The sequence below is a fragment of the Oncorhynchus keta genome, chromosome 24 (assembly GCF_023373465.1).
Source record: "Oncorhynchus keta strain PuntledgeMale-10-30-2019 chromosome 24, Oket_V2, whole genome shotgun sequence".
NCBI lineage: Eukaryota > Metazoa > Chordata > Actinopteri > Salmoniformes > Salmonidae > Oncorhynchus > Oncorhynchus keta.
In genome coordinates this window covers 16,854,319-16,873,154 of record NC_068444.1, presented here as the reverse complement: position 1 = coordinate 16,873,154, position 18,836 = coordinate 16,854,319, and the positions used below count along the sequence as shown (strand labels likewise).

Here is an 18,836-nt window from a genome sequence, read left to right as displayed (position 1 = left end):
TCCTGTAGAGTTCTATGGTCACTCCCACTATGGCCAACTTTGGTTGATATCCCAGGCTTATCGCTGTGTGTGCAAGAAACACTTACCTTGATGAAAACACCCAATCTAAATAAATTGATAGTGTCTTTCTTCTGGAACCAAGTTACATGTTCCTCAGTACACAAACACGCACCCAGCAAAAATTTGTCACACCGCACAATGCTGGGCCAGGTCAGGTCTTTGACACATTCCCCCACTCCCCCGCTGAATGATCAGCTACAAAATGTTGCCATTGTAACAGGATGTAATCAAGCCCTGGTCTCCATGGGAACAGAAGAGGAATACCTGGTGCTGCAGTCTCAGGTTGGACTACTCCAAATCATCTTGGTTCTCTCACACACAAACGCAAGATTTGCAGATCCATAAACCCATGTAAATACCTCTCACCCCTACAGTAATATGTAAATCATGAGAGAAATCAGCAGAACGTTAACATATTTATTGACACTGTTGTCCTGTAATACTTAGTTTGAAGTGAGACACCATTCGGACATTCATAACACATCCATAAAGACTATATCTCTGTACTTAATTTAAAGTCAGACCCCTTTGGTAATTTATAACACATACATAAATGCCATGTACCCTATGAGGCTCTGCTTAATTTTAAGTCAGACCCCTTTGGTAATTTATAACACATACATAAATGCCATGTACCCTATGAGGCTCTGCTTAATTTTAAGTCAGACCCCTTTGGTAATTTATAACACATACATAAATGCCATGTACCCTATGAGGCTCTGCTTAATTTTAAGTCAGACCCCTTTGGTAATTTATAACACATACATAAATGCCATGTACCCTATGAGGCTCTGCTTAATTTTAAGTCAGACCCCTTTGGTAATTTATAACACATACATAAATGCCATGTATCCTATGAGGCTCTGCTTACTATAAAGTCAGACCCCTTTGATCATAACAGATACATAAAGGCTTAACGATGTAAACACAAATGTATTAACACTGGGAATTATCACTAACAACACCTGTTTAAACCATACATTTCCTTTAATTTATAAATGTTTTAAGCAATACAAATACATTAATTTTCAAAAAGTCCAGCAATGCAATTACATTGAACATTACAATGTAATTGCTGTGAATAGTGTAGCTTGTCCCTGAACTGGCAGACGAATGGTTCTTGCATCTCTTCCTACTGGAGGTACTCCATGTTGGTTCCAACCTTAAAAGGAACAACAAAGAAAGTTAGCAGGTCTGTTTGAAAATGCCTTTGTCACACCATCTGGATAAGGGCATTTCTGTCTGCGCCAGAAACTAAATGGGAAGATGGGAAACTCCAGTGAATTAATATTATTATATTACACTTTCAGTTCCAAATCTAGGGGGATTTGTATTTAGCTGAGCATGCTCACTAGCTAAATGTCAGATAGCTAGCAATTTCTGTGAAGTCACCAAAATTATTTTAGAAGTAGAAGAATCTACTTTAAAGAATTTGGCAGTACGTCCAACCGGCCTCACAACCACAGACCATGTGTAACCACGCCAGACTCTTCACATCCGGCTTCTTCACCTGCGGGATCTGAGACCAGCCACCCGGAAAGTTGATGAAACAGGAGTATTTCTGTCTGATTGGCAGGGCCTGGCTACCAGCCTATGACTGCACCCCTGCCCAGTCATGTGAAATCCATAGATTAGGGAATCGAACCCAATATCCTGGCGTTGCAATGCTCTACCAAGATGGGTTATAAATCCTATTTGTGCAGATGCAATTGAATGACTTATATGGCCTTTATTAAGAGGTGCTTATGCCACCCTTTATAAAGCACAGATTTATGTCATATTTGACATAATGGGTTAAGTCATGTTTGACACGTCATTTAAAGCATGACCACATTGGTTCGTACACAATACGACCCAATGAAAAAAAACATTGTAGGAATGTACTGGCTATGCTAAGAATGTGTTTATTTTACCCACATTTTAAATTGTGTGGGGTTTGTTAGAATAACAGATATAAACATTGCAATGAGACCCCCCCCCAAAAAAATTAAAAAAAAAAAATCTGAATAAGAATGCCATGTTTCAACATCAGTGACTTGCTTAAAGAAATATCTAAATATGTGTTAATGGACATATAAAATTACTGCCTAGTATCCTATTCTGTATGTGCATGTGCTTGTGTTGCTTACTCTGTACCTGCATGTGAAATGCCTATTCATGATGTATTGACATGGTACATTGTCTCTAATGAGGTCTCACAGATAGTACTGTTACTTTGGCTATTTCTGGACTGGTCGTTCACAAGTACATACAGTTGAAGTCGGAAGTTTACATACACTTTAGCCAAATACATTTAAACTCCGTTTTTCACAATTCCTGACATTTAATCCTAGGAAAAAAATCCTGTTTTAGGTCAGTTAGGATCACCACTTTATTTTAAGAATGTGAAATGTCAGAATAATAGTAAAGATAATAATTTATTTCATTACATTCCCACTGGGTCAGATGTTCACACACTCAATTAGTATTTGGTAGTATTGCCTTTAAATTGTTTAACTTGGGTCAAACGTTTCAGGTAGCCTTCCACAAGCTTCCCACAATAAGTTGGGTGAATTTTGTCCCATTCCTCCAGACAGAGCTGGTGTAACTGAGTCAGGTTTATAGGCCTCCTTGCTCACACACGCTTTTTCAGTTCTGCCCACACGTTCTATTAGATTGAGGTCAGGGCTTTGTGATGGCCACTCCAATTCCTTGACTTTGTTGTCCTGAAACCATTTTGCCACAACTTTGGAAGTATGCTTGGGGTCATTGTCCATTTGGAAGATACATTTGCGACCAAGCTTTAACGTCCTTACTGATGTCTTGAGATAATTCTTCAATATATCCACATAATTCTTCCTCATGATGCCATCTACTTTGTGAAGTACACCAGTCCCTCCTGCAGCAAAGCACCCCCACAACATGATGCTGCCACCCCCGTGCTTTACGGTTGGGATGATGTTCTTCGGTTTGCAAGCCTCCCCCTTTTTCTTCCAAATATAACGATGGTCATTATGGCCAAACAGTTCTATTTTTGTTTCATCAGACCAGAGGACATTTCTCCAAAAAGTACCATCTTTGTCCCCATGTGGGGTTGCAAACCGTAGTATGGCTTTGATTATGGCGGTTTCCTCTAGGAGGCAGAACGCGTCTCCTTCCTGAGCGGTATGATGGCTGTGTGGTCCCATGGTGTTTATACTCGCGTACAATTGTTTGTACAGATGAATGTGGTACCTTCAGGTGTTTGGAAATTGCTCCCACGGATGAACCAGACTTGTGCTGGTGTACAATTTTTTTCTGAGGTCTTGGCTGATTTTTTTTTTTCCCCATGATGTCAAGAAAAGAGGCACTGAGTTTGAAGGTAGGCCTTGAAATACATCCACAGGTACACCTCCAATTGACTCAAATGATGTCAATTAGCCTATCGTAAGCTTCTAAAGCCATGACATCATTATCTGGAATTTTCCAAGCTGTTTAAAGGCACAGTCAACTTAATGTATGTAAACTTCTGACCCACTGGAATTGTAATACAGTGAATTATAAGTGAAATAATCTGTCTGTAAACAATTTTTGGAAAAATGACTTGTCAAGCACAAAGTAGATGTCCTAACTGACTTGCCAAAACTATAGTTTGTTAACAATACATTTGTGGAGTGGTTGAAAAACTAGTTTTATTGACTCCAACCTTAGTGTATGTAAACGTCTGACTTCAACTGTATGTACGTAACATATCTCTACATAAAGATATGAACTTAATATAGCTGATTAACTGTCTCAGTACCTTGCCTTGTGTTTTCAGGTAGGTTGTGACCCGGGCTTACAGTAATGACCAGAGAGTAGCAACACATGTCAACGATTAAGACTGTAAAGGATCACACTAAGATGGTTCAACAAAAACAACACTTTTTAAATGCCTTAATGAGTGGCAGCCTGAGTGCTTATTGAAACTACATAAGGCAGCGTGAACTGAACTGAAATTCAAAACAATAATGTGACAATGTTAGTAATGTTAAGATGTGTAAAACGTTTTTATATGCAATATTTATCGTGACAGGGTTTGAATGTGACATTAGTGGTAGTAGAATACAGTGGTAGTCATAAGGACTTCAAATGTTCAAGGCAAAGCACTTTAAAGGTTCAAGTTATATAGAACAGACTGCATTTATCCAGTGTAGGTAGACCTGTACTTTAGTATGGACGCCATGACAGGAAGACGGGTGGATGCTATCTTTCACTAATTATGGGAAATAATAGCATGGTAATGAGGAGTTTGGTTTCCCAATGTATTATGACTTTCTATTAATTAGGGCTATTAGGGGGGTTGAATCAGTATGAGTAACTTCATTTGCCATTGGCACTGTTTAAGTCATCCACTTTCTGATGATCCATTATCTTGATATTCTTCTCAGCATTATCCACATTCCTTATCAGAGTTTCCAGCCTCCTCTTGATTTTTTTCTGATCTTCCAGGGCGCAGGTGATGACGATCGTCTGGAATTTTGTATCGATAGGAACCGGTGGTGCCTCGGTCACACAGGCAGCGTGCAGTGCCATCAGGCCCTTTCTGGCCCCATCCATGTCGTCAAGCAACTTTGCAGCAAGCTCATCAATCAAAGAGGTAGCCTTGCGTAGCGCATCCTCCTGTGTGGAGTTTCTAATGATTTCCACTGATATTTCAACTGTCAGCGTCCTACCCAGAAGACGGTTCGCAGTTAAAGATAGTTCCTCTCTCTCTCCTGAAAAAGACATAGCACAGTGTTATCAGATGTTGGTTGGTGTTAAAGGCCAGGTGTAGTCAAAAAATGCATTTTCCTATGTTTTATATATATATATATATAGGAATAATATTGTAAAATTGTGAAATCATGAGCTAAATTAGGTAATAGACCAATTTGAGAGTTCCAAACCTCTGCCAATAAGAGCTCATTTTCAGTTTTCCCCTCCCCACTTAAACCACTCCCAGACAGTACTAACAACATTCTTGGTTGAGAAATTGCTCTTTTTGCTAAATATATATATATATACAAAGAAAAGAGCAATTTCTCAACCAAGAATGTTGCTAGTACTGTCTGGGAGTGGTTTCAAGTGGGGAGGGGAAAATTGAAAAATAGCTGTTTATGTATATATATTTATATATTACATTTTAATTGAAAACAATCACAGTAAGTAGCTTAATTGTTACCCAGAAATGATTTGATATTGAGATAAAAACGACTGCGTTGGGCCTTTAACAGAACAGTTCACTAAAGTAAAAGTGTATCAGAAGTACCAAAATCTTACAGAAGTTCTGTCAAGAAGAAGTAGAAGAATTCCTGTCTATGCCATAAAAGTAGATTAGGCCTATAGCCATGCCACCCCACATGGGGAATTGCATGGTACTTACCTTTCCCGTGCATTTTGGATTGAGGGAGGCTGTATAGCTGGATTTGCAAAAGTCATGACAGGCCTTGGACTCAACCTAAGACCATTTTTGAGATCTTAAAACATCAGTGAGTGAACTATCACTTTAAATAATAATTTCTACCAGTGAAGTGTCCCTTTGTTTCAACGAAATGTATGCGTTTTAGGCATAAATTATCCAACCTGAGATTTCTGATGGCTATCAAACACATACCGTCACAAATACTGCGCATTTCTTCACTATTCTTTATGGACTGGATCATATCAAGTAAGCACTCTCTCTCCTGTTCCATTGAAGTTGCGGCCTCGCGTAAAGCCTCCACCCTAAAACAGATGTCATTGTCATGAGATATTTCGATAGGTTATGTATGGTAAGTGTTAGTACGTGACTCAGAGAAAGTTGTGATCATATTATTCATTCCATTGCATATTCTACAACTGTTTCTCGGTGTTGATTTCAAACATTTTTTTTGCAGCTGTTTAAATAAGGTTATGATGTTATTTTAAAAGAACACAGTCTGGCACCGTATAATATTCAAATAAACCACTGTTGTAAATGATACGGTCATGGCGTACACTGTAGTGTGCACACGTATTCAGAGAACTTTCTTCCTTCTTCCACTGGCACCGTCTACTGCTGTCTATGTTTAGAATCCGTTTAAACCAGCTCTTGCATGGAACCAGAGATTGTGTAGCCGAATATCGTGTGTATTCTTCAAAGAAACTCGACAAAACAAAGGCATATGATAGCATTACAGTAGCGGACAATGACAAGTGTGCGCTCTGTATTTACAACAAGGATGAATTGTCTTCTCTATACAGTATTCAGGCAAGCTGTATGTAAAAGAGCCTACCTTATTTCCAGCTGGTCCAAACTTTCAAGAAGTCGTCCGGAGCGATCTGCCATAGACATTGATCTGCTGAATTTGCCATTAGCGGCTTCAATCATTTTAGCCTGGTGGATTTTCGCTTGTGCCATAGTTAGTATAATGATCTCCCTCGAGATTAAATTCCAATGGACACCTAACGGTGCACTAGCTAGTCCCAAGAGCACAACGTAGAGGTTTCAGCTTGACAGACAGCGCCACAGAGTAAACATTTCCAAACATGGGCTGGAACTTCCCTTGCTGTTTTTACCGACCCATCGGACGGGACTGAGGATTGCATTTCTGGAACGTTCAAGAGGGTGGGATTCTTTCTCCACGGCAGCCAGTAGAACGACCTAATATTGTCTAGTTAAATAACGGTTTAAAAAAATATATAATATAATACATAAATAACGATGACCTAATCTAATTTCTTGTTGACAATATCCAGACATCCAATGATTAATGTTAAAAGTTCAAAGAAAGAGACAAGGAAAATACTTAACATCTTTATTTAAAAAAAAGCTCTGAACATGTGATAAAGATGCATACACGGTATGCCTCAACATAATCTGTACAGTTCAAATGTTACTACAGTTATTACTGTGTAATCACATAGATATAAGGGTGTCGTAAAGTGTAACGATTTTGAAAGTAGCTGATATGTTACACATCTAAATAAATGACAGGCTACCAGAAAGTAACATTTGCTGATCAGTATTCAAGAAGGCTTCTTTTGAGAGCTTCCTCCATCTCTGTGAAGATAAATGGGGGGCACAACAGGAAAAAATAATCAATATAATGTCAACCTAAATAAGAAATATAACTGTTGCAAAAACACACGAGACTACCATCTCAAAACCATTCAAAAAGTGTTCATGCTGTTCTCTACACCAACTATCTGAATATCCCAGTGTGCATTAAACGTCACTATGATTTGATTAGACATACTCACACTAAGGTTATTCTTCAAGCATGTAACGCTGGTTAAAAAAAAAGAGAGGTATCATCTTGTTTTTATTATGCTACATCTACATGACCAGATCGGGCAACCGCTTGAAAAGTCTTCAGAACCTTTCTGGCCATTCAAATAAGGCAATATGCAACAGGGATTGGCTGCTATTTGATTCAATCGAATATCGTGAAGTGCAAGACGATATATTGTGATGTTCAAATACAGTATAGTCTTGCACTTTACAAATCAAAACTGTGCAGTTTTACCAGTTAAGCTCTATCAATATGTTGAAAATGAAGTCCATATGAATGAACTAAGCCTTATTTTTTCTGCCACACAAAGATTATTTAATGAGAATGTGACTAATACTTTTTTTTTTTTAAAGCACAAAAATTGCACAGTCTGGAATTACTTAGTCATTCCCGGCGCAAAACAATTATCGGATATCGTGATATTTGGATTAGCATATCGTAGAAGTGGTCTAACCTAAAAATCTCCCAACTCTAACGTGTAAACTAAAAGATAACTACTGAAAAGGTCCTCAAATAAACAAAGATAAGTAAAGGTGTTACACACCAATATCAAAGTCAGTTGGCTCTCTTGCTTCTTCTGCACTTAAAGCCAAGGCACGCTTCATCTCCTCAGATTCATCTGAAACACAATGGAAATGGACAAAAAAAGAGAATCTCAGTTGGGGGAAAAACAGCACTTTAGGAAATATTTCTAAGAAACCTTCTATAGCTATTTAATATCTATGGTAGATGTAATTCACCAAATCACTGAACAGACCAAAATTCAAGAAACCTTCTATAGCTATTTTACATTTGAGTTATTTAGCAGACACTCTTATCCAGAGCGACATAAAGGAGCAATTAGGGTTAAGTGCCTTGCTCAAGGGCACATTGACAGATTTTTCAGCTAGTCAGCTCAGGTATTCAAACCAACAAACTTACTGGCCCAACGCTCTTAACCGCTAGGCTAGCTGCAGCTATATAATTTCTATGGTCGATGTCATTCACCAAATCACTGAACAGATCAGCAAACAAAAAATAATCACCTCCATGGGGTTCAGTGTCATCTCTGACCTCATCCAAGTTCACAGCGATGGCATGTTTCATATCTTCAAACTCCTCCACTATTAAATAAAAAAGTATGAATCAAATCAGTTTAAGACCAGGAAGGTCAGTGCAGTGGAAATGAATCACGGAACACAGTCCAAACTCAAAGCAGACTTGAAAGCAGACTTGCCATTCACTTCCGGTTTAATCTCCACAGCAGCCAGTGTCTTAACAGCGGTGGAAGCTGCTGCCTTCTGCGTACGACTTTCACCTCCATCTCTAGAGCTGGAGCAAGGCTCCAGAAAGCAGTGCTGGGAGTGGTAGTGGTTATGGAAACTGGGCACGTCGTTATGACTCTTCTGACAGGATCCACACACCACGTCAAAGGTCTTCTCTAGCCCCAAGGCTTCGTGTTGAGAGTGGACATGAGTCTTAATCTGAGCAAAGGAGGCTACCTTGATGTCGCATGGTGCGCATACAAAGCTGCATTTGTCTTCACTGGACAGCAGCTTCATGCATCGTGTGAAAGTAGCCTTCCTTTCGTCTCCGGCCTTTTCTGACGACATGCATGGACACAGACATTCACTGGTTGTTGCCAGTTGACTGGAGTTGTAGTTTTCGGCCTCAGTGGGTCTATCAACCCCAGGCACATCCATGAGGTAGTAGTCCTTACTGTGCAGGCTTCTATAGTGCTCCTGGAACTCCCCCTCGGTGTCATACTGCATGCTGTCACAGAGCCCGCAGAAGTAGCGTGTCACTATTTGGTTGCTGTGCTCGTTCACACAGTGCCTGCGTAATGTGTCCTCCTTGAAGAACTTCTGTGGGCAGTGGCCACAGGCAAACCTCTGGAAACTGTGGTTTCTCACATCTCTGCAGTGCTTGTGCACGGCTCGCTCCGAGTCAAAGATGTCCTCACACATTCTGCACAGCCACCTCTCGTCCTGTTTGGGGAGACATGTGGGAGTTGTAGTTCTAGCCCTGGGCTCAGTGGGAGCACTGGGTCTGCCACTGGTGGAGGGTTTGGAATAGGAGATGGGAGCAGGCTCCTCGTCTGATACCTCTCTTTCCCTGAAGTAAGTGTGTCCACTGTGGGTCTCTGACACATGCAACAGGATGTCCTCGTGACGTGGCATGTCCACCTTGCACAGCCGGCAGTGGAATAGGAAGTTTGAGAGATGGGCGCCGCCATGAAAGCGGCTCATGTGTAGGCGAGTGATGGACGACTCATCCATACGCTTTCCACACACACCACATTGATAGAATATCTGATTGGCAGTTAAAAGGTGCTTACTTGCCATGGCCTCCTCTGAAAAGCGCTGGCCACATTCACAGAACCATGCCACTATCGAGACACTCGTTGAGGGCCCAGCACTGCCATTCAAAGTTCCTCCGCGTCTCTGGCGCTTGGCTGGGTATCCAACAGAATCACCTCTCTCCTTGTCCCTCTTCTGTGATGGGGCAACCGCAGCCCTCTTGGCGTGTTGGATTTCATAGAAATTGCTGTAGTGCAGAATCGCCCTTTCCATGGTGCTGTTGACCTCAGTAATGTGCCGACTCAATTCTTTATGCCTGTCAACTTGACCTTGGGTGAGGAACAGTTTGCAACACACAGAGCACTGGCCCAGCACCTGCAGTTGTTTCATAACCTGCACCACTGTTTTCACTGCCTCAGCCCTGGCACTGCCCTCTCTGCACTGCACACTGAGGGAGAAGAATAACATTAACAAAATGACAAATAAGATGATTTATCCATATGAAGGAAGTGAGATGTTGAATATGCATGTCTGTTATTGATTTATTTTCTAATACACAGACAAACTGTATATGAATAATTTGTACCTATACTGCAATTATAACTGCCTATGTAACAACCATGTAATTGCATGTACACTAACGCCATAGAGTACAAAAGTACACAAACACATACAGATATAAACTTACTTGAAGTGGGCCTGTGCTTCCATGTGTGAGTTAAGCCCCTTTCGGCATGTTGTACATCTCACGCTGAATATAACCTCCTTACATAAAGCAGTAAGACGATTCTTCGCATATCGAGGGATGGGAACTGGCAATGCTGTCCCTGTAGTTTCTTTTATTCAGAAAGAGAACAAAATAGCTGGTTACATGTTTCAATAGAGCAAACTAATAGCAGTGTATTTGGTTATGTTATCCCGTCCAAGCACTATTCATTCGCACAACCTATTTGCTCTACATGCAGATGGGGCGGCAGGGTAGCCTAGTGGTTAGAGCGTTGGACTAGTAACCGGAAGGTTGCCAGTTCAAATCCCTGAGCTGACAAGGTACAAATCTGTCGTTCCCATCTGTCGTTCCCACGGTTCCTAGGCCGTCATTGAAAATAAGAATCTGTTCTTAACTGACTTGCCTAGTTAAATAAAGGTAAAAAATAAAATAACTAGTAATGCCAATAACAGCATAAAGAGAGTCCATATGCCACTTATCTTTGCTCTTTCTGCCTAAATCCAATTTTCATGAGTGGAATATTTAGTGTTGATGCAGATCTCACATCTTTGTTACACGATTGATTATACTTAGAGGCAAGAATTACCACTCATGATGATGGACTGAGAGAAGTGGTTTTTGGCCGCCATGTGATGGAGGCACTCGTCCCTGGTGTAGAACAGGAAGTAGCAGACAGGGCAGGCGAAGCAGACGATGGACTGGCAGGTCTGACTGTGGTCATGGTCTTCATTAGGCGAGGAGGACAGCTAAACAAAATAACAATTTCCCCACACAATGAAAGTGAATACTTTTTCAGCTGGATTGAAATGTGTATGCATTATCTGTGGTTGAAGACTTAAACAAGAATATTAAAGTATTCATTTTAATTTCAGATTTTTTTAAAATCTTGAGACATAATAGTATGGCAACTACCCCCAAATAATTGATCTTCCTCATTGGTATTTAGTGCCACCAAGTGTATATCACAGCTAAATGCTGCTCTCTACTGCTTTGGTAGAGATGGACATCCAGTTTCCTCCATCCAATAACAAAAGCTGTTGCAGGAATGTGAAGTATTGTTACATTGTTTACGTTTTTAACCTCCAATTTTAAAACAGGAAGACTACTGTGTAAAGGTGGTCGGTCGGACAGACTATTTGCAGGTAAAAAGCTACTTTATAGTTTGAAACGGCATTCAGGAATGTCCTTTTTCTCCTCATGGTACTTGATTCCTTTAGGTTAGGAATAAAGACAGGTAGAATTCTTGCATAGAGCACATTTGAATGATATGTGACTGAACACAATTGAAAGTGCTGTCATCTTCTAACAGCGGTTGATTGTACAGGCACAACCAACCATTGACTGCTGATGCACCCTCCAAGCCTCTTTGGTTTCAAAATGCAGACCACAGGCAACGCAAGCAAACAGCTCAGTTGGGCTTCCTTTCAGGTAGATGGTCGGATCGCAAGGAGAGTGGTCAAACCTGCAAACACAAAGAAAAAAAGTATTTTTCAAGGCAACCCACGGCTAAAATAAAAGTTGGCTGTTTATTATGTATAATTGTCACAGAAATATAAATCTCATATATTATCTAACCTTTTCAAGTGACCTTCCAGGAGAGGCACATTGTCATAAACCCGACCACAGTTGATCACTGGACAGGAATGTGTAGATGAGCTACTGGTGGGAAAGGGGACCTGTCTGCGTCTCCAGCTAGCTCCAGTATTGATGATACCGGGTTTCACACCTGAGAACAGACAATGGTAAGACTGAGATGCTGCTCTTCTAACAAATGAAGTTAAACTTTCTGTGTGCTAGTTGGGACCGTTCATTAAATGTCTCGGAGTAACTATGCTGATCACTTTAGATCCGAGATCAGCATTCCTACGCTGAGACATTTTATGAATACGGGTCCAGAACTCTAGTACAAAAGAGACATTACCTGGCATCTTTAACCACATATCCACACAGCGCTTGGCATCATATGCATGTCCATTGGGACTAAATGCCAGTTCCTGCCGCCCATGAGCCTTTTGTGAGATTTGCTTCTCCTGAAATAATGCGAGCAGAGACAGGACCAAAATGAAGAACTGTGCAGACATTATAGCACCCACAAAAGACAAGTGCAGAACAAGCTTCAAATGGTTAATAAGATTATCATACCAACTTGAAGTGTCCTTACCTTGAAGGCTTTACACTTCTCTGCTCTTTCCTTTTTCTCCACAGTGACTTGCTGAGCCAGTCTGTCCAAAGTGGAGGTGACCTGAGCCTTCTGTCGCTCAATCTCATCTTCAATCTTCACAATAAAAAATAAAGGTGAACATTATATACTACTTACATAACATTTAAAAAATGTTTGTGGTACTTTTTCCCAATTTTCGTGATATCTAATTGGTTGTTACAGTCTTGGCTCATCGCTGTAACTCCACTACGGACTCAAGAGAGGCGAAGGTCGAGAGCCATGCATCCTCCGAAACACGACCCTGCCAAGCCACACTGCTTTTTGACACACTGCTCGCTTAACCCGGAAGCCAGCTGCACGGGAAACACCGTGCAGCTGGCGACCGCAGTCGGCTTGCAGGCGCCCGGCCCGCCACAAGGAGTCGCTAGAGTGCAAAGGGACAAGGAAATCCCGGCCGGCCAAACCCTTCCCTAAAGGCCAGCCTGGGACCTGTGACACAGCCTGGGGTCGAACCCGGGCTGTTACTTTTTTAAACTGGTCTTCCACCAACCTTTCCATATGTCATTACTGTTTGGATTTAATTTATTATCTTTCACTTGTCACACTCACTGTCTCTGCCATGGGTAAACTGTCATCGTCTTCGCCCTCACTCAGTAAATCAATACACTCCAGTACAGGTCTGAGTGGAGCCTCCTGAAACAAAATAGTTAAATGGATGAGACACTGTCTGACACTGTCTTTAATAAACTGTTGACTCACTTAGACACCGTCTGATTTTTGTAGAAGAATACAGAATAGTTTTTTAACAATATGGGAACAGTAGTAGATGACCTAATCTGACTCAAACATCCACGTTTGGGTCAATTTCAATTCAACTAATGCATAGGATGAAAATGTGTAGCCTTATACACTTGTACCCTTATAAAGGTTGAAAATGGCAGATTTGGAAACTGATAAGCACCTAAATTGGAACACAGTTGCTGTAAAGTAACATGCTATAAATTACGTCAGAGCTCAGGCTCTGCACTTCATATGCGACAAGAAGTTGCCCCCATCCCTCCATTTTTTCTTGTCCAAGTGAGGAAAATGCTGTAAATTAAAAGGACTCAATGTATTTTGAAAGATGAGACTGAGGATTATAATAAATACCAATTTGATGTCATACAAGCAAGCCAAACACCCATGACTCCAAAAGTGCACTTTACATTATCCATACGAAACTTGTGTCATATACAGTGTCAATGATCACCATGTTTGATGTGCATTTACTAGATGACATGGCGTCATACCCTGGGTTGTTCTGAACAGAATGAGCCTGTTTGTCTATTGGAAAGAAAATTTGCCATGGAACACGGCTATCGGCAAATAGTACAGTACATGTCAAATGCACATAAAATCAACAGTGTCATTTTTGGATTCAGTCTTGTGTCAGGTGAACTGTCGTGTCCTGTCAACCAATGTCATTTTATAATTTGGGTGAACTATCCCTTTAACATTGAGGGTGGGAGGGGGGTTAAATTATATATATTTTTTAAAGAAACTAATAGCAGGAACAGCATCATCTATATCAGGATGTAGATTGGAACCTAAACTGAACGACTTCAACTACTAATTTCTCTGCACAGGATTTTATAAATATATATTTTTTTACTGAGAATACATTACATAGGATGAAGAAACAATATACTACTTGTCAGATAAAGAACTGATACTGTACAGTGACTTCAAATAGTATTTACACCCCTTGACATTTCCACATTTTGTTGTTACGAAGTGAGACTAAAATGGATTTGTCAGTTTGTCAACAATCTAAAACAATACTCTAATATCAAAGTGGATTAAAAAAATAAACATTTGTTAAACATTTATGAAAAATAAAACGAATATATATTGATTAGATAAGTATCAATAAATGTTAGAATCTCCTTTGGCAGTGATTACAGCTGTGTAAGTCTCTAAGAGCTTTGTGCATTTGTATTGTGCAACCTTTGCCCATTATTATTTTCAAAATTCTTCAATAATTATCTTCTTGGTAAGCAACTCCAGCGTAGATTTGGTATTCTGTTTTAGGTTATTGTCCTGCTGAAAGGCAAATTCATCTCCCAGTGTCTGATGGAAAGCAGACAACCATATTTTCCTGTAGGATTTTGCCTGTGCTTAGCCCATTCCGTTAATTTTTTTATCCTGAAAAACTCCCCAATCTAAAACGATTACAAGCATACCCATAATATGGTGCAGCAACCACTATGTTTGAAAATATGGAAAATATTTTCATTTTGTACAAGCTTCCTTCGTTTCACTCTGTCAATTAAGTTAGTATTGCAGAGTAATTAAAGTTGTTGAGCCATCTCCAGTTCTCCTATAACAGCCCTTAAACTCTGTAACTGTTTTAAAGTCACCATTGGCCTAGTAGTGAAATCCCTGAGCGGTTTCCTTCCTCTCCGGCAAGAGTTAGGAAGGATGGACGCCTGTATCTTTGACTGGGTGTATCGATACACCATCCAAAGTGCAACTAATAACTTCACCATGCTCAAAGGGATATATTTCTACCCATCTACCAATACGTGCCCTTCTTTGCAAGGCATTGGAAAACCTCCCTGTTTTTTGTGGTTGAATGTGTGTTTCAAATTCACTGCTCAGCTGAAGGACCTTACACATACAGTGCCTTCGGAAAGTATTCAGACCCCTTGACTTTGTACATATTTTGTTACGTTACAGCCTTATTCTAACATTGTTGTTTTTCCCCTCAATATAATCAACCTATAACCAATACCCCATAATGACAAAGCAAAAACAGGTTTAGAACATTTAGCTAATTTATTAAAAATAAAAACTGAAATATCATATTTACATAAGTTCAGACCCTTTACTCAGTACTTTGTTGAAGAACCTGTGGCAGCGATTGCAGCCTTGAGTTTAAAGTATGTCGCTACAAGCTTGGCACACCTGTTTTTGGCGAGTTTCTCCCATTCTTCTCTGCAGATCCTCTCAAGCTCTGTCAGGTTGGATAGGGAGCGTTGCTGTACAGCTATTTTCAGGTCTCTCCAGAGATGTCCGATCACGTTCCAAGTCCAGGCTCTGGCTGGGCCACTCAAGGACATTCAGAGACTGTCCCAAAGCCACTCTTGCATTATCTTGGCTGTGTGCTTAGGGTCATTGTCCTGTTGGAAGGTGAACCTTCACCCCAGTCTGAGGTCCTGAGTGCTCTGGAGCAGGATTTCATCAAAGATTTCTTTGTACTTTGCTCCGTTCATCTTTCCCTCGATCCTGACTAGTTTTCAGTCCCTGCCACTGAAAAAAAACATAGGGATGGTGCCAGTTTTCCTCTAGATGTGACGCTTGGCATTCAGGCCAGAGTTCAATCTTGGTTTCATCAGACCAGAGTCTTTAGGTGCCTTTTGGCAAACTCCAAGCGGGCTGTCATATGCCTTCTACTAAGGAGTGGCTTCCGCCTGGTCACTCGATCATAAAGACCTGATTGGCAGAGTGCTGCAGAGATGGTTGTCCTTCTGGAAGTTTCTCACATCTCCACAGAGGAATTCTAGAGCTCTGTCGAGGTGACCATCGGATTCTTGTCCTTTCCAAACCATGTCCATTGAATTTACCACAGGTTGACTCAAATCAAGTTGTAGAAATGGATCCATGGAAACTGGATGCACCGGAGCTCAATGTCGAGTCTCATAGCAAAGGGTCTGAATACTTATGTAAATATGGTATTTCTGTTTTCGCTTTGTCATTATGGGGTAGTGTGTGTAGATTGCTGAGGAAAACATTTATTTAATCAATTTTAGAATAAGGCTGTAACATAACAAAATGTGGAAAAAGGCAAAGGGTCTGAATACTTCCCGAAGGCACTATAATTGTATGTGTGGGGTGCAGAGATTAGGTATTTTAAAAACATGTGAAATACTATTATTGCACAGAGTGAGTCCATGCAACTTGTTTAGCAAATGTTTACTCCTGAACTTATGTACTGTAGACATGCCATAAGAAGGGGGTTGAATACTTATTGACTCAAGACATTCCAGCTTTTCATTTTTTATTAATTTGTAAAAATGTCAAAGTGGAATATTTTGGGGGGACATTATGGGGTAGTGTGTAGGCCATGACAAAAATTCTAAATTGAATCGATATTAAAATCTTAAATGTAAGTAAATTTAATCGAAAATGTAATCTATGTAATTCCCAAAAGTAACTTAATCATGGGAGGGCCAAAAAACACCTTTCTTGTAAAAATAGTTATAAATTGCTGAGGTGTAGTGACTTTTTGAGAACACAAGCTCAAGTACACAGTACAAAAATGATAAAAATATGAAATATTTTAGATTATGCATTTCCTTTTCCCCCAAAACTGTATGAATAAGGTTGAAATTACATTATGTCTAAATATACTATAATACATTTATAAAATGACTAACTATAAGATTTCACCTTACTTCTAACTGTAAAATACATATGTGTATATTTAGAGTTAGAGAAAAGGTTAATATTTTCTGAAGATCTCTTGATCAAAATGTTTGCCCCAACCGCTGTGAACGTCTCTCCGTCAATGATAAACAGAAAGTGTTTTTGTGTAAAATCTATGAATCTCTCTCGGAATGTGCTATGGCGACAAAACCACTATCCTGCTGCTACGATGTAAGGATTCCAGGCATATGAGTTGTTAGTGGTTGTGACTTGGGTTCAGCCAGGGCTTGATGGACAGGAGGGACATTCCAGCTTAATGTGGTGTCAGATTTCACACAGGCAGAAGATACATTCACCCTGTATCCATGAGAATCAGGCCTACATCTAAATGCAAGCCATTTCGATCTATGGTGTCCACAGATTGATTTCTATGCAAAAATGTTGGTCAGAACCAGTACCAGAACCATGCAAGTCACCTAAACAGGGGACTTTACATCTAAAAGGTCTTTAAATTCCAGCTATAACAACAAAATGTGTAAAAAGTAATGGGGTGTGAATACTTTCTGAAACCACTGGGCTGGGACTGGCGTGGGGGCCTTACTCATTGTTAGAAAAAAAACATTTGGTCCAAATCAGATTTTAGGTACTATTTGTATTAAATATGATATGAATACTATAAATTAAAAATTGCCAATTTGGGTGCCATCAATAAACTTAATTTCTTAGAGATTATATTTCAACAAAAAATGTTGCAGGAATGCTAGCTAACCTTATCTGTTTCTAACTACAGAAACGATTTCAGAACAATATATGATGATGGTGGGTGTCATGGCTTGCTGAAATTACATGGAACGACGCAATGACAACATAGTAGAGAAACCTTTGAACCTTTGGTTCTGCAAATGACAAATCACTTACTGACACAAACTCCACCTCATCTTCATCTTCTGCTCCAGTCGGGGAGGACATTGATTTTATCTGGAGTAAAAAAAAACTACATAATAAAACAGACAACTCATCCAAATCGAAACCCACTGATAATAAACAACTAAACTTTGTCAACATCATTATCCTCATCCAGCTGTCAGTACATTGTTACAATGATAATAGCTAAAATCTAAAACAATGATAGCTAATTACAATGTCACAAATTGTTTGTTTTCATGCAAGCGTTCTCCAATTTGCCATCACGTGTGTTCAACACTAGCTAGCTATAACCCATGCGAGCACTAGTGTGAATAACTGCTCAAATTCAACACTTTTGCTGACTAGTTAGCTAGCTAAACTAGTTGAAACATTGTCGAAGAAAACACAAGAACGAGGCAGCTTCCTTGGTCTAGCTAGCTAGCTAGCTAGCTAACGATAGTTAGCAGGTCACCGTGCACAACAAGCAGTCTATACTTTGCAGACATTATAAACGTATTTATTGGGTAAAACCATTTAGCCACCCAAGTAGTTTGATAACTACATAATTATCGTTAAAGTAAATTTAAGCACCAGCGGACACTCACCAAGAAACGTTTTCGTGCAAAAGGAAGGTTGATTTTCTGCGGGTGTTGCTGGGACTTGGAGTTCTAAGGAAAAGCGCACGGCAGAAACATTTAGTTTCGCAGTGCTGCTGTCGCATTGGGGGGAAAACATAAAACTGTCGTGTCGACATTAATTAATTCATGAATTATAAAGGCAATTCTTTTTCTGGGGAAAAAAATCACATTTTACTTTGGAGTCAGGTGGTCTATCAGACGCATTTGCCTTTAATCCAGGAAACCTATAAAGCTTAATTTTGACATAATTGTTACGTCAAAATAGTTTAGCCGTAGCCTATAAATAGCCTAGCATATTTAATACTACACTGTTTTAAATTATCATATATCAGAGACCAGGTTGATGATAGAGACTGATCGTGATACTCAGGCCGTATGCAGCATCTTTGCTGTGCGGAGCTCGGATGCCGATGCTCACTCCCCTTG

At 40.0% G+C, this 18,836-nt stretch overlaps 2 protein-coding genes across 4 annotated transcripts; both read right to left on the bottom strand.

Moving 5' to 3' along the window:
• Window positions 1-463: 463 nt before the first annotated feature.
• bag2 (BCL2 associated athanogene 2) lies at window positions 464-6,579 on the bottom strand. Of its 2 annotated transcripts, XR_008078182.1 has the most exons (4): window positions 6,294-6,579; window positions 5,654-5,763; window positions 3,821-4,775; window positions 464-1,222 (listed from the first exon to the last, which is right to left on the bottom strand). XR_008078182.1 is itself a non-coding variant. In XM_035801027.2 (3 exons), the coding sequence occupies exons 1-3, from the start codon at window positions 6,416-6,418 to the stop codon at window positions 4,381-4,383; spliced, it is 630 nt and encodes a 209-aa protein (XP_035656920.1). In that variant the 5' UTR covers window positions 6,419-6,579; the 3' UTR covers window positions 464-4,380. The 2 variants fall into 2 exon arrangements, 1 of the variants encoding a protein (XP_035656920.1); XM_035801027.2 differs by having other exon boundaries at window positions 464-4,775.
• Window positions 6,580-6,801: 222 nt separating this feature from the next.
• On the bottom strand, window positions 6,802-18,505 carry znf451 (zinc finger protein 451). 2 transcript variants are annotated; one of them, XM_035801026.2, is made up of 14 exons: window positions 18,378-18,505; window positions 17,785-17,844; window positions 13,069-13,152; window positions 12,460-12,573; window positions 12,220-12,328; window positions 11,874-12,024; window positions 11,634-11,760; window positions 10,885-11,044; window positions 10,260-10,407; window positions 8,509-10,019; window positions 8,318-8,395; window positions 7,837-7,911; window positions 7,261-7,288; window positions 6,802-7,060 (listed from the first exon to the last, which is right to left on the bottom strand). In XM_035801026.2, exons 2-13 carry the CDS (start codon window positions 17,833-17,835, stop codon window positions 7,275-7,277), a joined length of 2,622 nt encoding a protein of 873 aa, XP_035656919.1. In that variant the 5' UTR covers window positions 17,836-17,844; window positions 18,378-18,505; the 3' UTR covers window positions 6,802-7,060; window positions 7,261-7,274. The 2 variants fall into 2 exon arrangements, with proteins under 2 accessions (XP_035656919.1, XP_035656918.1); XM_035801025.2 differs by lacking the exon at window positions 7,261-7,288.
• Window positions 18,506-18,836: the final 331 nt, after the last annotated feature.

Bases quoted from the DNA above. Each gene is read 5' to 3' on its own strand.
- znf451 (XM_035801025.2), bottom strand. From the start codon at position 17,835: ATGTCCTCCCCGACTGGAGCAGAAGATGAAGATGAGGTGGAGTTTGTG. The intron at 10,408-10,884 runs GTAATTCTTGCC...TCTGAATAAAAG, and splicing joins TCAGTCCATCATCATGAGTG to AAACTACAGGGACAGCATTG. The intron at 10,020-10,259 runs GTAAGTTTATAT...CTTCTCCCTCAG, and splicing joins GAAGCACAGGCCCACTTCAA to TGTGCAGTGCAGAGAGGGCA.
- bag2 (XM_035801027.2), bottom strand. From the start codon at position 6,418: ATGGCACAAGCGAAAATCCACCAGGCTAAAATGATTGAAGCCGCTAAT. The intron at 5,764-6,293 runs GTAGGCTCTTTT...CATCTGTTTTAG, and splicing joins TTGGACCAGCTGGAAATAAG to GGTGGAGGCTTTACGCGAGG. The intron at 4,776-5,653 runs GTATGTGTTTGA...TGTCTTTTTCAG, and splicing joins AATGCGCAGTATTTGTGACG to GAGAGAGAGAGGAACTATCT.